This window comes from Periplaneta americana, chromosome 17 (assembly GCF_040183065.1).
Source record: "Periplaneta americana isolate PAMFEO1 chromosome 17, P.americana_PAMFEO1_priV1, whole genome shotgun sequence".
Taxonomy (NCBI): domain Eukaryota; kingdom Metazoa; phylum Arthropoda; class Insecta; order Blattodea; family Blattidae; genus Periplaneta; species Periplaneta americana.
The window spans coordinates 31,309,619-31,329,818 of NC_091133.1; the positions used below are offsets into that span (position 1 = coordinate 31,309,619).

A 20,200-nucleotide genomic window follows, 5' to 3' on the forward strand; every position below is an offset into this window, starting at 1 on the left:
CTTTTGTTTTTTGCACACCGAATTATAGAATTTAACTTGTTTATTCTCTTTGGGAATAAAACTTCACTTTCACAAAAACTGACTTGACCCCCTTTACCGGAACACCATCGAATTATGAACTTTATTTTAGAAAGGGTAGCCCTGCTGCTGAAGTAGTTATTATGCCTACCATTAAATAAATTATTTTCTTGAGCTGCATTATAAAAGATGTAGGCCAGTACGTACACTGTTAAAATAGGAAGAATTTCAATTCAGAAATCTTCATAAGTGAAACAAAAGCAATGGATTTCAGAGTAAAAACCATGTCAATTCTAAAATTGCCATTAATAAATCAAAGCATAGAACAAGTTACAGCTTTCAATTCTTACGACTGAAATTTCCCTTACATAACCCTTGAGACTTGTAGATATCAAATTAGACAAATTTCACGAACATCTGAATTAATTAAAGAATACCAGCACTACTTTGAAAAGTTAGACCAGAGAAAATCATGAATTTAAATCACAATTCTGTTATAAGACTCTCAAATATAGATCTTAAAAGGGTAGTGGGAAAAAAAATTAATATATTGTAGACAACAGGGAGCTGATGACAGCACTGAAAACCGTAACTCAAAATATCAAGTGGTTCTCAATATACCAAATGGCTACAATAGTGACGCTACTCACAGTGGCCCAGTGTGAACTGTAATGAGGGTATGGCAATGACAGTTGGTAGATATGCTAATAAGAGAATGTGGAAGCGATTTACTCGAGAAACAAAATTAGTTACAATTTTCACCACTAGAGGTAAATTTCGCGCTATACAAGTGCTATGACATACCAGTCGTCCTTTGACATACGGAATACCGTGAGGATCACAGTATGGCTGTTGACAAGAAAGAACGTGCGCTGTTAGTCAAATTCTTTTTACCAATAGGAGTGCTGCTTTGAGGGAGCATCGCCGACTGAAAGGACTGAGAATATGACTCATGTCAACAAATGGGTTGAAGAAGATGGTAAGTAATTCGAGAATACAGATGATTTGGGTGTGACACCAGGGAGAGGAAAGTGACCTTTCCCGATACCAGTTGTTGACGAAGTTGCTATGGCTGTAGCTGGACCATGCAGCACGTGTCCAAAATCCTGCTTTGCAAGAACGTAACTGTGTTGAGATCACTGTTTTATGTAAAATGGACCAACACCATACAGTATATCAGTCGCTAAGTAAAAAGCCTGCTTCGTGCAATCTTCCAGAAGTTTTCCAAAGCTTGGCCTGAAAAATGGGCTGATCTGAATTCGTGTGACTTCTGGCTGCGGTGCTAAGTATCCGTGATAATAAAAAGTAATCAGACTCGCTTAATCTGACGGGCCCTTACTGCTCACGGGCCCATATGCACTTGCCTCCTTTGCCCCCCCCTTCTCGGCGGCCCTGACTGTGGGTACCGTCACTTTAATTTGTAACCACATGGTACTGTACCATGTAAAAAGTGAAGAGATTTTGTCCACCAGTGCTGCTGACGTCACATTGCCACACTCGTGGCTTGCGTTGTGTAAGCTCTCAGCTTTGTTGAGAAATGAAGACCGGTATTTTTCGCGATTTGGATATGGATTATAGTGAATGTAACATGACCAACTGGAGCAGGAATGAACTCGGGGTTCTGCGCGGCAGTGCGACGTCACACGCATCGCCAGTATCCACGTTTAGAAATGTGTTACAATACTTGGAAACTATTCGTCGCAAAAAGACCTAGTTTGTGGTTAGCAATCGTCGCCTTCCAGAGGTGTGGCGGTGGGTATGTGATACTGGAGGGAATTACTTTTAAGAACTGCACTCATATGTCAATTGTGAATAAATACGTTTCTATTCTTAATTAAATTGTCACCCATTTTCGAATAAGTCATACAATATACATAACCCAAAACTTCTAAAACTGTTGTAAATAATGATATGGGTTTGTAATTAGTAACAGTAGATTTATCTCCCTTTTTGTACATTGGTCTTACCTTTGAGTATTTGAGTCTTTGTCGGAAAAACCATACTACATTCACAAATTACATAAATAGCATAAAGTAGTAGAAACTATTTCTGAACGGGGTTTCAGAATTTTAACTTCATATTTAATCACATCCAGAGGAATTCCTTGTTTTAGATGTTATATCTCATATGTATTTCGTCGCTGTTCCTGCAATAACTCCTATGTGATATATTTATCGATTTTCAGATTTTTGCTCTATTAAATAACTTAAATAGTGATACAGAGAATAATAAAATCTTCTATATGTAATTATATTTCTTTGTTTCGAAAATGTAAGAATTCACAGTCTCCTATGTACGGCTGCCATAGGATGAATAAATATGTTTTTTTAGCTACTGAAAACTTTTATATTTTGCAAATAAGAGTTATTGCAGGAACAACGACGATTTTCTGTTTCTGTAGTGGGAAGAAATTTGAGATATCGAAATTTTGTATTACATACATCTGTTATATAATCTTCTGCACAATCTTGAATATTTACGTTATTAATTACATTTATATAAAAGTTGTTAAAGAAACTTGCAACAAAATTTAAATCTTTGTTTTATAACAATTGATTTTAATAATATAAAATTCCGAGCTAGTTGGCTCATGCGTTCCGCATGAAATTCGCATTCGGGAGGTCCGTGGTTCGGTTCCCGGACCGACCAACCCGACTATGGTTTTTCAGTGGTTTTCCACAGTTGAAGTTTTAATTGCCACCGCCATTTCCCTTCCCTTCCCATGTAGAAAAACAATTTAGATTTCCTATCATTAATCTTCATCTCATTCAATAGACATATTCAAGTCAAGACGCATGTCTTCATCCGTTTACGGGAGGAGGCGCCCTCTCCGAACCGTTCCTGGGTTTCCGGCCTTTCGCAATATCGCTGCCAGAATTCATTCCTTAAGAACACTTCCAAGGGCTCTTCGACACATTGGAACGGCCGTTGGAATGAATCCTGTGCTGCTTGATCACATTGGCGGTATGAACTTGGAGCGGGGTTGGATAGGAGGCCCCCATTGGGTGAGCGGGTGAGGGGTTATATGCGGCCAGTGGGCTGGTACAATCTCTTCCTCATTCATCCATAAAAAATTCGGGGTGCATAATAGACCTCAGTATGGCCGACGTGCAAAGGGCCTTCCTAATCCACCAGTGGCCATCGTGACCTAACCTAACCTAACCTAACCTAGCTCTAATATAAATATTTCAAATTTTAAATATTGACAGTTTTAATTTTAGTAATATCCCAAATATTTATTTTGTTACCTGAATTTTGTACTTTTCTATTGAACTACATCTCCTTTTGCTCTTTATAAAATTTGCTATAGTTATTGTATTAGTTCATAATATTAGAACCATTATTCTTTTCACTCAATAAATATAGAATAGAATATATATTTCACTTTGAACGAAATCATTCATTGAAATGAATTATAAATATAGTTAGGAATAGACTCATATTAAATTTATTATTAAGTTAATAAGAGTGGCACTGTATAAATTTTTCCAAGATTAATTTTGTAGGTATGGATTTAAACATTCATATATAAGGACCTCTCTCAGCGCGCAAAGCTGAGAGGTCGTGGGTTCGATTCCCTGTGCCGGATCGAATTTTTCTTTAATAATATGTATGGATTTAAACGATTGACAGATTTAGAATTTATGATTCTTTTTTAGTTTTTAGTTTTGATATTATTATTATTATTATTATTATTATTATTATTATTATTATTATTATTATTATTTTATTTTATTATTTTTTTTTTTGCAATTTTCCAGTGACATTGTAGACACATAGGATTTGTTCATTACGATCAGAAAGGCCATTCATGTATTTTGTCACCTTTACTTCCAGATATTTTTACTAACGAATTACTAGCCTCCTTATTCTGTCATTATTGAATTGTCACTTACAGGTGAAACTGGTTATATTTCTAGGATAGGAATTTAGCTAATGCGACATGTTAGAATTGCATATCAAACATTTTTGTAAAGAGAGTGAGTGCTACTATACATTTTGAAAAACAAAAGTTAATACTTAATTTACTGAAATGTGGGCTGAAATTGTATGAAAATATTAAGTAAAATTAAATTTGATTAATCTAACAATGAATAGCTCGCATTAGCTATACAAACTCAACTAAGTAAAGCTACATACCTGACTATACTGCAAAGGCACATCTTTGTCGTAAACAAAACCGCAAGTTGGATTTTTCGAAGACGGACTGTCGTCACAACCCATGAAGTTGTGAGCCTTTTTGTTAATAATCTCTTCCTGGACCTCACCGTTTACTATCTATGTAAAAACAATAAAAGAACATAACAATGGTTGATTAAACAATCCAATACATTTTGAGGCAACATTAATATACTACATAATTTCTAACACGCTGGGGATACAGAACAAAAAGTTAACTCAGAGTTTTCTAATTTACTATCAATAACTAATTTCTCATGGTAAATTTATTATCATTTGTCTTATGAAAATATATTTTTATCAAAATCCATTTTATTTGCGAAAGCTCTTTTGGCATCACTGAAGCTGGTATGTAGGATTTCCTGAAACCACACCAAACTTGTAATAGCACTAACAGTAATAGGTAAATATGCAATCTTTTGGGTATATTCCACGAGAAAATGTATTTATAATATAGAGGATACCCCTTAAAGACATAGTTTTACTGTGAGCATCTCATATATCAACTTATATATTTTCAAATCAAATTTATATATTTTCATTTAATATTGTTTTGAAACGTGAATAAGATTTTTTTAGACATGTAGGACGGTGCCTTGAGAATCCGCTGCAAAGTCACATTTATAATCATCATCACCACCACCATTAATACCAATAATAATAATAATAATAATAATAATAATAATAATAATAATAACTCAATGATCAAGGATCTCCAATACCTGCGATCATTAAAAATGTCGGTATGCGGCGTCATGGCGTTGTGAATAAGGTTGAGTGCACACAGAATCAGACGCGACGCTTCGTTTAGCTTTACAACGCCTCGCGACAGCTTAAAACTGTCTGCTCGCGACAACTGATTTGCTAGTTGTGTGGGTTTGGAAAACTGGCCTAGGCTAGAAAATGGCGTCAATGAAAGAGGACTGTCTATATGAGAAATTCTATTGTATTTGGTTATCATTTCCTAAGGACGCTTAATACCGGTACGTCTAAAAATCTATACGATTGAAAGAGTCTTAAAATTAAACATTACTAATGTACTGCACAAACGTCTTTTTGTATGTTTCTGACTACTTCACGACTCACAATAAAGAAAAATAATATATTAAATCAATAATGAATGATAGTATAGAGCAGAGAATTAGGTTTACTACAAATTATTATTATTACATTTTATTCACGTGGTGCTTTCATCACATTTGCAATTTCTCACATAATTTTAGAAACCACATTATTATCGTGATATTGTTTCAAAGATTGTACAGAACGTATCTTTCCTGTACTAAAACAATAATTTATCCGCATCGAGCTCCATTGTGATTAATGTGCACTACACAACAATAATATTCGCGACAGGTTCATCTTGGCTGTCTGTGCATGCGCGGAATACACGGAGTTGGTTAACAAAAACCTAAACTAACCAAACCTAACTTTCGTATATGCAAGATGGGTAACTGGAGCAAGAAGGAAACTTCTTGATTTGATCTGGAATGTACAGTTGTCAAAAAAAAAAAAAAAGTGGCCGCACTCGTGAACAGAGAATATTTTCAAAGTCCACTTCGGGTCGCGGCGATGTTACACGATGCATGTGCTTGTACAAACAGTTCCGGAACTATGAAAGTTTTCCATATCTGCGCCTCGTAGACCAGAGGTAAAGTGCTTGTTTAATGATTCAAAGGTTGTGGGTTCGGGTCTTCTTCACGTTTTCATTTTATTTTTAATCGTTCTTTAGCGATGTAAATGATATTCAAATTATCATTTATATCCAGTTATCGTTCTTTATGAATATCACGTTATTTATATTTTGTTATCGTTCTTTAGAGATATGAATAAAATTCAGGTCATCATTTGTATTCTGTTATCGTTTTATAACGATATGAATAATAATTATTATTGTATCTCCAATGGGGGTTAGCCCTATTTTACATATGTATGTTAGGGCTATAGTTTCATACACAAAAAAGATGAGCATAAAGAGAAGTGAAAAAGAAAATTAAATTAGCTTACGCGATGTAAACAAAACATAAACAATCCGTAAATTAGGCATTGCGATTGCAAAACAAATAGGATCAGTTATCAATTTGAAACATACAAAAACATTAACAACAAACATACGTAACACTTCTATAACACAAATATGCAGCTTTCCGTACCATACATCATAAATTAATACACAATAGTCACACAAACACAATCAAACTATAATTACGACATTGCGACGACATCAAGCATCCCATAACTGACTCACATACATAACAAATCAAGCATCCGTTACAACACATACACTTCAACATAGTAACCACACTTTTAAAAGTTACAAATTTGGCTCCAAGAAGAATAAATAGGACACTGTTACTAATTACTATTCTTCTACAATTTCTTAAATACATCTGCAATAAATCTGTGAAATTCCGATATGAATAATATTCATGTTTTTTATATTGTTATCGTTCTTTAGCGATTTAAATAATATTCAAGTCATTATTTATATTCTGTTTTCCTTCATTAGCATTATAAAACAATATTCAAGTTCTTTATATTGTTATTGTTCTTTCGCAATATATTAATTAAACAAACCGATATTTATCATTTATATTCTGTTATCGTTCTTTAGTGATATTGTATAAATAATATTCAAGTTATTTATATTGTAATCGTTCTTTAGCGATATAAATAACATAAATTTAATATTAGGTTTGGAAAAATCCAGTTGCATAATACTGGTATTAGTTTTTCTTTTTGTATTATTACATTATACTATCTTGAACCACAATAAAATGAAAAGGTGTAACGAGGAATTGAACCTGAGACGTTGACATCTAAATTCCGACATTCGTCCGCTGAGCTACGAAGGCAAAAGTGTGGAAATATTTTCGGAAAAATTGGCCCAATCGTACTTTAAGATTTCCTAATGATTCGTAGAAGCTACTCCAGGATGCAGGGGGCAAAGGCTAATTGAGATTTCCTGGTCTCTGATCGGGTCAAACATCCTGATAGAATTAATACAGTATTTAACCCTTGCCGTGACTTTCGGTGAAGTCCGGAGGGCCCAATTAATCATATCCACTCTCCTCATCTCCACGCTTGGGCCCCCTAGAATTTAATAAGATGCGAAAGAGATAGTGGTGTGCGGAAAGCAACGGGATGTTACCGCATTTAGGCCTATCCTTCCCAAGAAAACTGCAAACATGAACAAAGGAAACTTTTAATAGAAGAAGAAGGATCATCTGCGGACCTCTGAAAAATAACTAAGGAAGAGACTAGTGAAGTGCTTTGTGTGGAGTGTGGCATTGTATGGGGGAAAACATGGACATTACGACGAAATGAAGAGAAACGAATTGAAGCATTTGAAATGTGGATGTGGAGAAGAACGGTGCGTGTGAAGTGGACAGACAGAATAAGAAATAAAATTGTGTTTGAAAAAGTGAGTGAAGAAAGAATGATGCTGAAACTGATTAGAAAGAGAAAAAGGAGTTGGTTGGGTCTCTGGTTGAAAAGAATAATAGACGACATTAGGATATGTGGATCATATGCGGAGACTAAGAGGAAGGCAGAAAATAGGAAAGATTGGAGATTGCTGGGTTTGCAATGAAAGACCTGCCCACGGACAGAACATTTATGTATGTATGTTCAGAATGCCTGGAATATCGTGTCTAAGAACAGTCGCTATTTGCAAAGACTAGTCAATTCCATGCCCACTCGACTGCAAGATGATCGAGATAAGAGGAAGATAGACTAAATATTGAATTGTGGCTTTTTGTTTTGTTTTTTGAACGCTTAATTGTTTGAATGTTTTAAGGCCGACGCCAGTAAATTTGTTATGTTTATGCCACGAAAGATATTTTATTGAGAATAAAATTTTTTTCTTTCCATTTGCAGCCACAATATCATAATGAAAAGTCATGGCATAATATATTAATAAACCTGATGTTAATTACTAAAATAATCATAAAAGAGAAAGGAGCCATTATGTCTAGTTTGTCTCTCTCAAAAACAGAACAAAAAAGAACATAAAAAGCACGAGGTTGTAGTCGAACGCAGGACCTCATGAATAAGAGGCCTGAACGTTACCATTATGCTATCGAATAACACACAATATACTTCAATTATAACTGTAGATATCAGGCAACGTGGTCCAACAACATGTAACATCGCCTGTCTCCGAATTGTAGCGAAGATACCCGAAGGGAACTTTGTTTCAGGAGAGCGGCCACTTTTTCTTTTGACAGCTGTACACTGTGAAACTTACACAGCTGTTAAGGGAAGCCTTCGTTTAGAGAATGTTGAAGGTTTTATCTCCAAGGTTATCCAAGATTAACCTCTACGAGCCCAAGACTACCCCTGCGCGCTGTTTTCTCAATTCTCATATGCCATAACTGTGACAGCTCATAGTCATAACTCGCGTTCTGTTTACTTTCCATTTAAAAGGGGGTTCTTTCCAAGCTGATTGAAACCTTAACTGTATTCAGTCATCTTGATACGTTCAGTGGTTCAGGGTGTGTTTATTGTGCAAGTGTAAAATGAATTTTTCTGTGAGTCGCCGTGAACTTCACCATAAAATTAGACAACGGAGAAACAAATCGCGTAAGCAACAAGAAAATTATATCACGTCATGACTAATAAATTTGAAATTAGTACTGATTGTAGTGCTGCAAAAAAGTTATACAATGTCATTAGATTACATTTTTTTCTTCCGTATTATCAGCGATGCGTGAAGTGTGGTTATAGTGAAACAAATTTTTCAAACAGATATTTCGTTGGTTAGATCATGACATAACATTGCCTACTGAAAATATTTCATGTGTATCAACGCCGAAAAAACATACCGACATTCCAAGCACATCGGGAAAGCTGGGTCACGGTCGTCCTACAAAAGTATTTGGGATTTAAGTGAAAGAAGTAAACGAAGAAAAGCAAAAGAAACGAGAGAAAATGTGTCTTCTGAAGAGCTCTCTTATGCTACAGTAATGAGTTTAAGGTCAGAAGGTGATGAAGCAGCAGCCAAATTGTTAAAAGAAGTAACAGCTACAACACCAAGCGGAGGCAAAAGAATTCGTGATTATTGGAGGAAAGAAAAAAAAGGAAAGCACTAGACTCGCAAATGAAGAAGCTCTTTCATTAATAATAGATTCAGATCTGTCCTGACATCAATATAACGCAATAAGAAAAATGGCAGTTACACATAACCATGATCGCTATCCCAGTTATCAATCCGTTTTAGAAACTAAAAAAAGAAACTTATCCCCAAGACATACAAGTGACCGAAAATGAATGTGAGGTCAAATTACAGTCTCTGTTACATCATACAGGTTATAGAATCTTGAATATTTCACCTTTAAATAACACGGAGAAAAACTACATGTTGCATTGTAAATGGGGTTTTGACGGCAGCTCAGGTCATTCGCAATATAAACAGATATGGAATCAAAAAGAGAAAAGTGATGAAAGTTTATTTCTTACGTCATTGGTTCCCCTGCGCTTGGTTGATACTGAAAGTGGAGATGTTGCATGGAAGAATCCCCGTCCTTCATCATCTCGGTTCTGCAGACCTATTCGCCTTCAGTGGGTACACGAGACAACGGATATAGCCCAAGCAGAGAGAGAATATGTAGAAAATCAGATACAGGACTTGCAACCATTTACATTAGGTAACATCACAGTTCGGTTTTCACTACTTTTAACTATGATAGACGGGAAAATATGCAATGCATTAGCCAAGTCATCCAGTATGAAGTGCTACATCTGTGGTGCAAAAATTTCACATATGAATAAATTTGAATTTTTACAACAGTCAGAAGATACCTCCAATTTTGTCTTTGGATTATCAATTCTACATGCACATATAAGGTTTTTTGAATGCATACTACATATATCTTACCGGCTTGAATTTAAAAAATGGAAGGCAAATGTACGAGATGGAAGTCGAGAAATTATGAAGAAAAGAAAGAAAACTATTCAAGATGCATTTCGAAATAGATTAGTGCTTATTATAGATACACCGAAGCCTGGATATGGGACCACAAATGATGGGAACACGGCAAGAAGATTTTTTGAAAATACTAAAGAAGCATATAAAATAAATGGAGTTGATTATGGTTTAATTTCACGATTCAGTGTGATTCTTACTACAATTTCGTGTTTTCAAAATATAAGTGAATCGCGATTCAATATATACTGCAAAAGGACCGCAGAGCTGTCCGTCAAATTATACCCATGGTATTATATGCCACCAACAATGCACAAAATTCTTATTCATGGGGCATCTATTGTAAAATCAGCTTTATTACCAATAGGAGAATTATCCGAGGAAGCAATGGAATCATTAAACAAAACTGTTCGAAGATTTCGACAAGATCGCACCAGAAAGACGTCAAGAATTACTATCAACTTTGACTTATTCCATAGACTATTTCTTGCGTCAGACCCTTTAATTTCCAACCTAAGAGAACTCCCCAAGAAGAAGAGAACACAGTTAACACTGCAGGTGCTCCAGTTGCTCTCTACACCTGAAGGGCTCAATAGCGAGGACTCGGGAGATACTGATTCTGAAGAAGAGTGATGGAGGAGGGGTCCGGTATAGATGTAAGTCGTTAAAATTCATTATATTTCTCATTTTAAACAATTATTTGTTGATTGGGCATGGCATAATGTAGATTGTAAATAGGGAGATATTTTTGACCATGTTTTTTAATATTCGGACCACTGTGCGTCGGTCGCGCCGCTTCTGATTCTGTGTGCACCCTGCTTAAAACATGCGTTTTGCGACAGGTTCATCTTGGCTGTCTGTGCATGAGCGGAATACATGGACTTGGCTAACAAAAACCTAAACTAACCAAACCTAACTTTCGTATATGCAAGATGGGTAACTGGAGCAAGAAGGGAACTTCTTGATTTGATCTGGAATGTACATTTCAGGTAAGGATCACACTGGCACTGCACGAGAGATCGGCGCATGCGCCACAGCGAAACTATTCCTGTCGCGAGCCCCTTCTGGAGTAAATAGGTTAGGTTTCACTTTTTACATAGATGCTACTGCTGCTATTACTGATAATAACGAAAGTGGAAACGATTATGATTATGATGAAGGTAAAGACTACTATGTTAATGACGATGAAGAAATAGAGTTATAAAATGCAAATCAGACAACATTAGTATTCAGTGAACCTCCACACGCAATCAGGGAAACCCGATGCTAAAGTCATTGTTAATTTCCGACTCTGATCTCGTTTCGATGGGATGGTGACGAGTTTCGCTGTGTGTTTACTACAATCGAAATAAATAAAAACGAATTCGCTAATCTTTTCATGACAAAGAAAATACGAAAATACGATTGTAAATATAATTGGTTGTGTAAGAGGACCTTTATAATAAATTGAAGTTTAAAAGGATCGATCATTAACTTCACATAAACTATGCTCCTATGTTCACAAAACGCCAGGTGTAAACAATGGAAGAAATATCTAAATCATGAACTTACCTTCATAAATGTCAACTTGTATAACTGCAACACCTGATCTTGTCTGACTTTGAAAACATACGGATTGAGGAGTCGGGATCGTTGTTGCGTCACAGGATCGATCACATGGTCCACTGTAATGAACTCCTCTTGAAAGTTAGTCTAAAATAATACAAAGTTAGTTTATTTCTTAATAAAATATTATAGAAATGCAGTTTATATAATTCCCTGGTCTATTAATTAGTCAATGTACTATCTAACGGCCTAGAAAATGTATTCGCATTCAGTACCCCGAGTCAAAGTAATACGTTGCTCGAACGTGAAACCAATGTTAATATCAAGATAATTTTCATGGCTCGTATAATACGAAATCTATTTCCAATTAAGGCACTATAAGCACTCTGTAGTCTGTACCCGAAAGCAATGTAAGTTCCTATGGATTGGTTGTCATATAAAGGATTATTTCAATCCAAATAATAATAATAAGTTCATGAAAAAATACCCACACCACATAAAAACTTTCAATAAAAATTTTCGTTACGAATGATAAAATATTACACGCAACAATTAAGACGTTGAAATCTTGTAAGATAAATAACAATGTTAAAATATTACAATGAAATGATAGCAAATGATAGTGAATATCCAACTAAGGTAGTTAAAGTTGTTCACTCTTACTATTAAAAATAGGAATAATAATAATAGTAATAATAATAATAATAATAATAATAATAATAATAATAATAATAATAATAATAATAATAATAATAATAATATTTAGACTGAGAAAGGAGAGTGGAACAAATTTCAAAATCATCCCAACCGTCATTATAACAAATAATTTAAGTGAGTTTCTTCTGAAAAAAAAATTAAAATAAACTAGGCGCTGATTTATATATTTGTAGGCTAAGAGTATATTTAGAAAATCGAAATATGTTCTTTCAGATTATCTATTGTGAAAGACACATTTACTGTCTTTAATCATCCCTCCAAGCAAATGCCGGAAAATTTCTTCAATATGGTATTGTAAACCACTTCAGTTAAAAATACACTAATACCAATATCTTACCGTCATTGTTATCGCCTTCTCCACCACCCATCAATCTTACCATTTCTCACAATCAACAACTCATAATAATTACTTATTTACAAATGGTTTTCAAGGAACTCGTAGGTTAATAATAATAATAATAATAATAATAATAATAATAATAATAATAATAATAGTACTAGTAATAGTAATAATAATAATAAAAATAATACCTTTAGTAACATTAGAAATTAATAATAGTATATAATTATGTCTCGTGACCAGAATATGAAAATTGGAGCTTTATCCTTCGAAGAGGTGGAAAAATTAAACAGTAACAAAAATGAATGATACTTGGGAGGAAATTAAACGCTGAATAAATATGGGAAATGCCTGTTATTATTCGGTTCAGAAGCTTTTGCCATCTAGTCTGCTGTCAAAAAATCTGAAAATTAGAATTTATAAAAGAGTTATAATACCAGTTGTCCTGTATGATTGTGAAACTTGGACTCTCACTTTGAGAGAGGAAGCGAGATTAAGGGTCTTTGAGAATAAGGTGCTTAGGAAAATATTTGGGGCTAAGAGGGATGAAGTTACAGGAGAATGGAGAAAGTTACACAACACAGAACTGCGCGCATTGTATTCTTCACCTGATATAATTAGGAACATTAAATCAATACGTTTGAGGTGGGGAGGGCATGTAGCACGTATGGGTGAATCCAGAAATGTATACAGAGTGTTAGTTGGGAGGCCGGAGGGGAAAAGACCTTTTGGTAGGCCGGGACGTAGATGGGAGGATAGTATTAAAATGGATTTGAAGGAGGCGGGATATGATGATAGAGACTGGATTAATCTTGCACAGGATAGGGACCGATGGCGTGTTTATGTGAGGGCGGCAATGAATCTCTGGGTTCCTTAAAAGTCATTTGTAAGTAAGCAATCTATAACATTAATAATTATCATCCAGAACATGTATTAGTCCAGGTGGTCTGTTACGGTCTCACATCAGTCCTCTTGAGGAGCCAAGTATTTTTATGACTCAAGCCTCGCATTCGTAAGATAAAAATGGTCGGGCAAGAGTTTTAGAAATTTTGATTCGTGTATTCCTCTAACCTAATAATAGTTGCAAAACTGAATTTATTGTGCACAATATTATTATAATTTTGATCATTTTATTTTGTATGTCAAGGTCATGTCCGAATGATAGTGAATATCCAAATAAGGTAGTTAAATTTGTTCACTCTTACTATTACATATAATAATAGTAGCAGCAATAATAATAATAATAATAATAATAATAATAATAATAATAATAATAATAATAATAATAATAATAATAATAATATTTACAGACTGAGGAATGGCAGTGGTACAAACTTACTCACAACAATAGGATATTATATTATATATTATATTATATTATATCATATTATATCATATCATATCATATCATATCATATCATATCATATCATATCATATCATATCATATTATATTATATTATATTATATTATATTATATTATATTATATTATATTATAGCCTAAGCATACATCTGGGTCCATTAATTATTTAACGATGCTGTATCAATTACCAGGTTAATTTGCGGCGATGGATTTGATGATAGCAAGATCTTATTTCACGAGATCGGATTCAGGATTCGACATAGATTACTTGACATTCGTTTTATTGTATTTTATTCTATTTATTAACATTCCATTGTAGTCGTACATTGTCTCACAGCTAGAATATGGAACAAGTCAAAAAATGTAATACTACTATAAAGCATTTTTCATAATCACAGTCTAGTTGAAATATATACAGAAGAGCTTTACAATATAATATCAATTTCAAGAAGCGTTGTTGAATGTCAAGAATTCACCTACAGATTAGAAGGCATGAGAAACTAGGTACTTCTTTAATTTGGCCCTAAATAATCTTATGTTTTAAGTTTAATTTTTTATATCCATAGGGAGGTTATTAAAAATTTTTACTGCCATATAACACACTCGTTTGTGATAGCAACATAGACTTGCCGATGGACTTATGAAAGTCATTTTTGACGCGTATTTATGCTATGAACTGTTAAATTAGTTTAAAAATTTCCATGATTACATACGAGGAAGACTATAATGAAAATATATACTGACAAGCCTTGGACATTATTTGTAAGTTTTTGAAAACAGTCCTACACGATTCCCTAGATTTGGCATCTACTATTATTCTAATTACAGTTTTGTAGCAGGAATAAGTTATACTATTACTGTCTGTGAAATTTCCCCAGAATATTATTCCAAAACTCATTACCGAGTGGAAGTATGCAAAGTATATTGTTTTTAAGGTATTAATATTTACTCTCTTTTGCATATATCTAATAGCAAAACATGCTGAATTTAGTTTGGAGGTAATTTCTTTAATATGATGTTTCCAATTAAACAGATTATCAATTTTTAAGCCAAGAAATTTTATTGTTGTTGTTAGTTATTGCGCTTGAAATTTCGAGGTTGAATTTGAACAGGATTTAAATTGAATTACGGTTTTACGGTTGGGGAAAACTTCGAAAAGACACAATCAGGTAATCAGCCCAAACGAGAGTATAACCGATGCCCGCTCCTGCCAACTGAACTACGCCGGTGACTCAATTAATTTTAATAAGGCGGGATATGATAAAAAAAATATTGTCTTCAAGATTTCTCTTTTAGGGATAGAGTTCTTTGACATGCCGTGAATGTATGACAAGGGCCTGAAGTTCTGTCTCTTTTTCAAAGAACAGATGTCTACTAATTTGGTTTTCACTCTTAAAAATCCACCGTCGTCCTTTGAGTTTGAACCCACGAACGTCAGATAAAATGAAGTATGGCTAATTGTAACCATAAGATCTTCGAGAGCGACATCCTGTAAATATTAATGGACCTTTAATACCAAAGATTGGGACAACAGCAGAAATTTAAATTACTATTGTGATGTGATTAGTTTGGAAAATATCATAAATTATTATGTTATTAAGCACATAAAAATAAAAACTATAAAATCTAGAACGAGGACTAACAGCCATAACGTTTTATCACTGAATGATAAATAATGGAAAACGCAACAGAAACCTTATGCACAATTGCTGTGTTAAATGTTAATAAAAGTAAATCTTAAGGGGGTAGGTATAGCGTTGAACACCGAAGAATTTACCATACGAAGTATTTTCTTTTCTCAGTGTACATGGGTTATACACAGTTGTAAATTAACACAAAGGAATCTCTATCTTTTTTCAAAATATTTAAATGATTTTCAATTTTCCAACATGAATTTAAGTGCATAATTTAATTATTCAAAGTGTCTGCTACCAGATTTTCTTTCTCAACTCAACCATATTTCAGGATTTCAATTTCAGTTATTTGTATTTTAACGCTAAGATACAGCTCTACAAGACTGACCGAAAGCAGATTTGTAAATAAATAATATTTCAAATTTATGTTTGAATTAAATGTACAAATTTTCAAAGTATATTGGTTCAAATTTTTTTCTAGACTAAGTATTTAACAGAGGGGCATCATTCTGGACAGTTTTATATGCAAAAATGAAAAATGAATCATAAAATTCTCTTTTAATTTTTCTGAATTAATATGTAAATGGATTTTCAAAATATAGTTATCAGAAAAAATAATTAAATATTTTATAACATGCAATGTAGTACTACATATGTGCAGCGTCTTACATTGAATTTCATAACTTTAAAAGTAATCTTGATATTGAAATAATTATTAGGCCTATTGTGTTTTATGAACTTCAATTATTTGTGCATATTTTAAAAATTATTTTGAATATTCGTTTATTTGAAGATGTTAATCTGTACCAACCACTTAAATCGATACGTACCTAAGTAAAATTGCAGATTGCGATTTAAAATATGTATATCCACTTATTTTGGAGAGTTAACAGATTTAAAAGCAATTTGCTGTTACTTAATTGTTCTTATAATAATTATTAAAATTAAAATTATATTAATATATAAACTTTAGTTCTTTCCCTTGATGAATTAAAAATGCTATTTTTTTTTACCAAAAAAACAGTTTAGTTCTTTGCGAAAATAGCTATTTCTCATGTACGTAAATATTATATTAGACTATATTATAATTATATAATCATTTGGGTCTTAAGTATTAACTAGTTTGCCACTTGATAGTATAGGCCTATACAACGTAAATAAACTGAGGCAATATTTCATTTTGCGAACCAGAATTTGGTCTACATTTCGCTATACTTCAGAATACCGCGTAAGTAGGCCTACTTAAATGTACAAAGACTGTGCACATTAAAAATTATTAAAACACTTTTTTATGGAACAATGGTAGATAAATAAATAAGTACTCTTACATAAGAAAGATATGTCTCCTGAACCAAAAACAAATAATTCAATAAAGCAATAACGACATATTATGTACTTACGCGGTATTCCTTACATTTATTGAATTTCAATGAACACTGCTGATAGGCCTAAGTTAATAATAGTGCAAAATATGAAAAGACAATAAAATATCTTCGAAAATACTTACTTTTCCGAAGTTATTAAATTTCATAGTGATAGCAAGTTTTCTTTTGCAATTTCTAAGCGAAGATCGAGCCACGCGTTCATCAGTATCATAGCCATGAAACTGAAGAATAGCTTGTCTCCGAGGTGCTGAGATCTCGCTAAAGTATTGCGGAATTTCATCCTTCGAGCAACGGACTAAAACCGCTCTTACGTGTATGCAAGGAATTTGTTTTTCATGTCTGGTAAATGGTAGTGTTTCTTCTGCGTCTTTCTTCTTCATTCCAACACATAAAACATAAGTTATAAAGAAATATACAACGCTAAACAAAATTAATATAACATATCTCATCCTCTCTAACTAGCTTTCATGGCTGACCTCATTGAGAAAGCCGTAATGAATTAAAATTTCTAAAATATATTAGCCATATTTTGAAGCGACTGTCATTTGTTACATTCACTGCCTTGTAAATCAACATTTCCGTTTGTTGCTAAACTCTCAGAAATACTAAAACGTAAAACTTGAACTTATAATGTATTTGCAACAATTACTGTAAATTTAAAGCTAAAAATTATATTATTAACTGAACGCATTATCTTGTGTCCCATTTTATTACTAGGACTACCGTACTGTTTAAATAATGATGACTATAATTTTATATATATTAACATTTCTAAATAAGTGTGAAAGAAGAAATAAACAGCCCCATTCGCAATGAAAACTCAACCCAGCATTGCCAACCCTTCGGCTTTATTGGAACGCACAATTAGTTCTAAATTATCGAACTTTCCAATGCAGGATCGTACACTAAATATAACAATAGACTTATTTTAGATTATTTTACCTAAATCCCGTCCACAGTGTTTTATTTAAAGGATTTTTTAAAATCTTATAAGAAAATTATTCAAAATTAAATATGGAAGCATGAAATTATTTTTGAACTTTGTTGTCTGCTTACCCTGGGAGAAGGCTTAAAAATGGAAAGTATCACCAGCGAATAGGGATTATAAAGAGTGGACACTTCGCGTCGGTACCTTTGATGTAGCCGGACCGATTTCAATGACCTTCAAGCCATCTAGAGCGTGAGATTCTGCTTTCTCCCTAGAGTTGGCGCTGACATCACACCAGCTAGCAGTCGACACAGCGGAAATATAACACATAATTAATACATCTAGGTACATTATGTACTCAAATAAAATAAATTGGATCCATAAAATAATAAATCCTTCATTAACTGTAATGTCTAGACTCTAGAGTTCCTTTATAATGAGAGTTGAGACGTTGACCCCAACAACAATTAAAATATGTAATGATTTGATAGCAGTGAAAATGGAAAAACAAAACTCCTATGAGAAGTAAAACCATATACCTATATTATATTATATACAAATATTAAACGAATTTGATACTTAATTTTATAATATATTATATTATTTTATAATATAATTTATTATATCTGAAATATAAAAATTACTATTACAACTAGTTTGTCACTGAGAAATAAGGAAAAGCTGTTAACTTGAATTTATTTGAAGCAAAGCGTTACTGGATTATGCAATAAGGTAGGCGATGTTTGTATCCTGTGTCTCAACTCTATACTCAATTATTATCTTAGCGTATGCTCGATTACACTAACCTCTAGCGCTTGAAAGCAGAACTAATCGCTGGCGCACAGAGAAACAAAACACAGTAAAATATGCTCAGTGTCCATTCTTTATTATCCCTATTCGCTGATGTCACTGTCTGTGTCGCCTACCTATCGGATATAGAGTCCAGATTTGAGAAGCTACTTTCCGAAAATCAGGCACATTTATCGCATTATTTTTTACTTTATAACTACTGAAACGTATTTTGGTTTTCGTGCTTAACGTTGTTTATATTACTAAATACAAAGCTAATATTTGTTAATAAGGTATTATTTATTTTATTTGAAATTATCTCGCGATACCCCGTCAGCTCTGTACACGACCCCCAGGAGGTCGCGGCCCATAATTTGGGATCCACTGTTTTAGAGATTTCATGTATACAGATTGGAATGACATTTTAGGCATTTATTTAATTTAATCAGTCGTTGAAATAAAACAAACAAGGTTGTTAGCATATGTTTCTTTGTTTGTAATTTTCTCTAGTTTGCGAGAAAAAATGCACTAAATTTAATGGCACACATGAAAACCAGTTACATTCACGATATTCTTCAGAGTATTATCACAGTCTAGTATATACAGTCACGAAGCTCAGTACTTACTAAATATGCAAACATAGTTGAAATATGCATCCATAGATAGTTGCTAGCCACCAGGATCGCTACTATCGCCTCATCACAGACCCTTTCCCCAGTAGAAGATAAAATGTATTGTACTTTCGATATCGTATTCTTTTGAAAAAATTAACACTTTCCTTCCACTATTGAAATACGAAATACATAAGGTTCATTTATTATTTTCATAAAGCATATATTATATTTTATAAACTCACCTTCCTGGATCTTTCGGAAGAAGGATAACTCTGACCTCTTTTTCTTAGAATTTATAGTACAACAAACGTCTCCTTGCCTCATATAATTATTCAAATTATTGTATTTTAGCCATTTACAGTTATTACAACCGATAACAAACATTTCACAGTTTACACAACTTTTCACAACGAAATACGGCACAGTCAATGCCTTTTCGATCTGTACCTCTATTTATTTGCCTATGGGTATTACACATACGAACAACGTAATTTTCACACCAAAAATAATGTTACACCTTAACTCTCAAGTGAATTGTCTGCAATATCTCATAATTATTGTTTTAAATTTTATTCATGCAATTACACTACATTTGAAAGAAATATTGTAAATTTTATACTAAACAATAATGTAGTTTTATTGTTACAACAATAACTCTTCACTTTCTACAATTTAATTCCACTCCCGTCAACAATGGGATTCGCTCTCCACACAGCAACACAGTATTCGTTATTGCACTCCACAGACGACAATGACAATTTAC

General features: G+C 33.4%; 1 protein-coding gene across 1 annotated transcript in view; it reads right to left on the bottom strand.

The window, feature by feature from the left end:
- The window catches only part of LOC138692735 (uncharacterized), a 141,743-nt gene extending 129,015 nt beyond the window's left edge, over positions 1-12,728 (bottom strand). The window contains exons 1-3 of the mRNA XM_069815927.1: positions 12,723-12,728; positions 11,675-11,815; positions 4,159-4,296 (exon numbers count right to left, since the gene is read on the bottom strand). Of these exons, the coding sequence (XP_069672028.1) occupies positions 4,159-4,296; positions 11,675-11,815; positions 12,723-12,728 (285 nt within the window). The remainder of the gene's footprint in view (positions 1-4,158; positions 4,297-11,674; positions 11,816-12,722) is intronic.
- Positions 12,729-20,200: the final 7,472 nt, after the last annotated feature.